The 5,585-nt window shown below is 30.4% G+C and overlaps 1 protein-coding gene across 1 annotated transcript; it reads right to left on the bottom strand.

Annotated features, from left to right (window-relative positions):
- Positions 1–957: 957 nt before the first annotated feature.
- On the bottom strand, positions 958–3,907 carry LOC149498221 (iridoid oxidase-like). The gene is made up of 3 exons (XM_089718336.1): positions 3,429–3,907; positions 1,837–2,281; positions 958–1,722 (listed from the first exon to the last, which is right to left on the bottom strand). Exons 1-3 carry the CDS (start codon positions 3,905–3,907, stop codon positions 1,114–1,116), a joined length of 1,533 nt encoding a protein of 510 aa, XP_089574462.1. The 3' UTR covers positions 958–1,113.
- Between the last annotated feature and the right edge of the window lie 1,678 nt (positions 3,908–5,585).

The raw sequence follows: 5,585 nt of genomic DNA on the forward strand, positions 1-5,585 counted from the left end.
TCACACCATTACAAGATCATAAACCTAATTATCTTTTAGAAACCTTAATATTTCTTATGCTGCGACCGTAAGATATTAAGCCATCCCATCCCATCTATCCCTTTCATCTTCAACACACGTATACAACTAGATTCGTGCATGCATGGGTGTTTACGCTTGCATACATCTATAGCAAGCATAAGCAAATCAAATTACAAAAAGTATCATTTTATTGATACAATAGTGGCTTTTTATTTGTAATTGTTGCAATAATAATAAATAATCAAATTATATAATATTATATTCATTCTGTTATATAATAAACTACAGCTATGACCCCAAAAGTGTTAGCCTAATAGAAACCACGCTGGACAAACTAAGCAGTTAATTAGCCTTTGGTTGAGCTTAAGCCTACCAATGCTAATGGATTATAACCTCTATGCATTTGCATAAACCCCAGGTGGAGAGTAGGAAGTACGCCTGTTCCCCCAGTCAGTCATTGTCCTTAAGACTAAAACTTCATTATTGTTGTTGTTATTGCAACTATTTCCTTCTCTCTTCTTCTTCTTCTTCTTCTTCTTCTTCTCTTCTCTTTCTTAGCATATCTTTGTTCGTATGACAGACATTTGCTTAAGCAACTTCTCAATTAGACTTAGGCAACCAATTCGAGGCTGCTCTGATGCTAGCTTATCTGCATTCATTTCGTCCAAATATATGCAGTTATATGTTTCAGAATTAATATTAAATAATTCACGAACCCAAAATTACAAGTAATCTGAAATTATCTTACAAAATATACTTCATTTTGGTATATTTATTTTGAAAAACGCCTCATAATTAGAAGATCATTCTTGAAGTGTTTATGTAATTTCTAAAAAACACTGATGCCGAAGGAGAAATTATATAGAACTGATGCTTTATAGTTTTGGAGATGCTCAAGGAGAAATTTTATTATTGTAAATCTTTCTTTGTGGCTTTCTTCACATTTCCAAACAAGCAAATGATCATTCCAATAAAATTATACTATTACACATCTAGAACATGATAAGCTAGATGTAGACCACAAAATGTTTATTAACGATATTAGTCTAATGCATATAATACTAGATTACCATAAACTAAATTAAATTAAACCTAGCTAGATTTCGTTGGACGTTTCCTGCATGCTAAATTCAAGGGTACAAGTTTTCTCACTGTTATTGCCATTCTTTCGCGCATGTCTAAAGTCTGAGAGTCTAGATCCCACTCAAAATTGTGCAACAGAGAGGCCAGACCAAGTGGAACTACTCTCTGAGCCAATCCCATGCCCACACATATTCTTCTTCCTGACCCGAATGGAATGAGCTCAAAATTCTGCCCCTTGAAATCAATATTTGAACCTAAAAATCTCTCAGGCTTGAAATTCATTGGATCCTCCCAAGATTCCGGATCTCTCCCTATCGCCCATGCATTTACAAGAACTTGAGTGCCTTTAGATATATGGTACCCCATAAAATTTGTATCTTCTATTGTGTTTCTTGGAAGGAGTAAAGGAAGTACAGGATGTAATCTAACTGTTTCCTTTATAACAGCTTGTAGATATGGCAATTTATCTATGTCACTCTCTTCAACTTTCCTGTTTTCTCCAACAACTGTGTCAAGTTCATCTTTAACTTTTCTCAAAGCTTTAGGATCAGAAAATAGCTCTGCCATTACCCATTCCATTGTCGAGCTTGTAGTCTCTGACCCAGCAAAAAACATTTCCTTCAACATTGAACACAACCAATAATTTATTAAATTCAATATAATGCTTCTATTGAAAAAAAAAATTCAAATGCTATGCCACACATACTCCTATAATTAAGTATCTATGCTTACCAAAATGATTATGATAATTTTGTCATATGGAATTTTTCCTTCCCATTCTTTACCATCACCTTCAAATTCCAACAACACATCAAGGAAGTCCTTATTAGCCTTTTTCTTCCCCATTTTATAATCCTCAATTCTTTCTTTAACAAACCCAGCCACAATGTCTTTTGCACGTCCCATGTCTCTTGACATGTTCCTTATGAGTCCTTGTGGATCCAACCATTGCAAGAATGGTAGAAAGTCTGCAAGGTTTGGTGTTCCAGCCCAAACCATGACCTTGTCCATGGCCTCAAAGAACTCATACCCTTCTTTGCACTTTGAATCAAAAAGGTCTTTTGATAGCATAAGATTACCAATCAAATTGAATGTCATTACGAAGAGATAGTGAGGAATATGCACTTTCCCTGATTCTCCACTTGCTTTTCCAGCTGCCATATCATCTTCGATGCTCCTACCCAACGTTATTTAATGGAAAAGCAAACATTATTTCCTTGGAGATTAAAATTTTAATAAATAGAATGATGAGAAAATGAAAAAGAGATTATCGCTAAAGTTAGTTGAAACTTATAATTATTGAGTGTTAATAACTGAAGGCTAAAATAATAAATTATCATGAAGAGTATCTTCGTACTATAATGACACAATAATACAGATATAAAATATAGAAATTCTTAAAAAAAAAAAAAAAAAAAAAAAACATACTGCACGCTAATGATACAATCACTTATGGGTAGAACAAAAAAATTATCCACAAAAATATATATTCAACATCAATATAATTCATAAAAAAAAAAAAAAAAAAAAAAAAAAACATTGGTTGTTATTTCAACTTGGTGAAAGTATCTACTAATTTGCTTTTATTTTCTAATTTTAGTCATACTCCCGCATATTCTGAGGATTTAACAGGTATAACTTATGTATTATAGATTAGAGCTATTTATCTTCATATTTAAAGTTATTTTAAAATTTTATTTTATTAGTTATTTATTATACTTTATATATAAACAAACATATCAATTTACTTTACAATTAATTATTAATAAATTAAAAAGATTCATAAAAGATAATAAATATAAATAAAAAAAACTAAAAAAACTGTATAAATTAAGTTTGATTGAGAGGTTTAAATAAATTAATATGATAAAATATATAATATGTGTAGTCATTTTCTCTATTTTTTTTTTTAGTTTTTTTACTACCAAAACAAAAAATTGTTAAAAAAGAGTTTTATCATATTCAACAATGACAAGTGCGATAAATTTATTATGAACTTCTTAATTTTTAGAAAGAGAAAATAAACAAAAGAGTTTTATCATTAATATAATAAATTTATTATTAGGTAATAAAATAATTAAAAATTTTAATAAATAACAAAATGCCATATAAGCAACTAATAATAGGCAATAAATAATAATAATTTGATGAAAAAAAACTATAAAAATATCTAAAATTCTTGGGAATAACAAACATGTATATTGGACAGTGGTTAAAAACGCAATATAAACGACAATTTTTTTATTATCAAAAACGCAAAGCTTTGCTGAAGTGGATATTGAATCAGACATAAACAAAAATACTAAAACGATAACAAACATTACCGTATCATTACATCTATGCATTTCCGTCGAATCTGGACTGTCTCATTCATTCGCCTGTTGGCCAGGAGTTCGATAGCACAGATACGCCTTAATGTTCGCCAATATGGCCCAAACCGACCTAGTGCAAGTGATCCGTCTTTGTAGTTATGAGGGGTAAGCACACAGGGAACCGTTCGGTCACAGAAGCTGGCGTCATGGTTCTTGAACAGCTCCATTGCAGCCTTCGCTGACTGTATTACCACCGTGTCCACCGATCCTAGTCTTAGCCGCAGCACTGGTCCATACTTCAATTTAAGCTCATATAAAATCCGGTGTGCCATAATTCCAAGATCGAAAATGTTACCGACGAGTGGCCATCCCGTTGGCCCTGGAGGTCGGTTCTTGTTGCCATTGTCAGTCCTCCAATTTTTCCTATTTAGGCATAAAACTAGAGATAGTAGTAAGAGAAGGCTTGACCAAATAAGGGAAGAAGAGTCCATCTCTTTGTTTGTAGTTTGAAACTAGCTAGTGGTACTCAGTAGTTTCCCAGAATCTCAACATATATAACCTTATGTAGTAGAGTAGAGTGACGCAAATTTGCGTACTATTTTATAATATTATAAAATAATATATAAAGTTATCATTTCCCAAAATAAGAATAATAATAAGTAATTGTTGATCCCGGTCCATTCCGTCCGGCCATTTTTGACGGAAGACTAGTGGTAAAAATATTATGGTGAAGTCTGAGTCATTACCTAATAAAAAAATTTTACATTCAAGAAAAGTGAACTTGTTTTATATAATGGTTACGAGTGCAAGACGTTCTACGTTGGCTACATTTTGGTTCCCAAAAATTTTAACTTATTCCTAGAAAATTAATTTTCAAAGAAAGTAGAATTTTAGAAAAATTAAATTGTTAAGACGATAACCTACGGGTTGTGGCTCAGTTAACAATACAGGTTAGAAATATAGAAAGAGCTCTCGGGTTTGATCCCCACTAAATAAATCTACAGGGAGCGGCGAAGAGCCTTAACTGTAACTAAGCCTTGAGCCAGATTAGGTAGTTTCTGATAATAGAGGCCGGATAATAATAAAAATTCTATGAAAGTAGTATAATTATAATAATAAATATTATTATATAATTTAAAATGTCTTATTTTTTAAGAATTTAATTTTTTCACTTTTTGAGACTGGAAAATTACTTTACTGTGTACATGGGAAAATAGAGATGGAATCTTGATCTTCAGAAATTTAATTTTCCTGTAAATTTTACTAAGCTAACATTGGACCTAATTTTTCCAACCTATTTCCCATGAGATTTAGCAACTAGACGCCCCTTAGAAACAGATGTCATATAGCAACAGCTTTAGTAACGGAATTTAAACTAGAATGAAACATTTGATTTAGAAACGAATTCGCTACAAGCTATAAAATATTGATGGATTTTGTAACTGATTTAGAAACAAATTTATCAACTGATTACAAATAATATTTTAAAAAAATAAGAGTAAAGAGATAAAAACAGATAATAAATAATGAAATCGATATGATTTGGCTTAAGTCCACGAAGATATCGATAGAGTTAATACAAAAAGTGCTTTTGATTAATTTTAATATTTTTATTAAATGATATATTTTGGGATATAATTAATTTGTTAAATCTCATATTATTATAACTATTAATGATTCTACTATCATTATATTTAAAGTATTAAAAGATGTATACATAATTTTATTCTATTTTCATCTTTAACGTTGTTGCTATCATTATATTATCATCCTTGCATGTTATAGAAATATGGTAACATATACACTTAAAACTATGGTTGTACAAGTTCGGTTCCGGTACAGTTCTTAAGAAGAACGAGATCGAACCAAAAATTTGGTTCTTTCATTTTTAGAAATCAAAACCGGAATCGAAGATTTAAGAATCAAAATCGAACCAAACAAAATTTCAGTATGATTTCGGTAAGGTTTTTTAGTTTTTCGGTTTCGGTTCTTTTGTTCTGATTCCAATTCTAGTTCTCCTATTGAAAATTATTATATTTTTAAAACATATTACAACGTTCCTTTATATAAAAATATTCTAATATCAAAGTAAAGTTAAAATTTGTCACTTATAATTAAAAAAACTTTTTATTTAAATTATAAATATAGTAAGATACTAAATAAACATTT

Source organism: Jatropha curcas, chromosome 2 (assembly GCF_041381405.1).
Source record: "Jatropha curcas cultivar XTBG-Jc1 chromosome 2, XTBG_Jcur_1.0, whole genome shotgun sequence".
NCBI lineage: Eukaryota > Viridiplantae > Streptophyta > Magnoliopsida > Malpighiales > Euphorbiaceae > Jatropha > Jatropha curcas.

Coding starts and splice junctions, on each gene's coding strand:
- LOC149498221 (XM_089718336.1), bottom strand. CDS start 3,907: ATGGACTCTTCTTCCCTTATTTGGTCAAGCCTTCTCTTACTACTATCT. Junction 2,282..3,428: donor TGCATAGATGTAATGATACG/GTAATGTTTGTT, acceptor AACGTTGGGTAG/GAGCATCGAAGATGATATGG. Junction 1,723..1,836: donor AAATTATCATAATCATTTTG/GTAAGCATAGAT, acceptor TCAATGTTGAAG/GAAATGTTTTTTGCTGGGTC.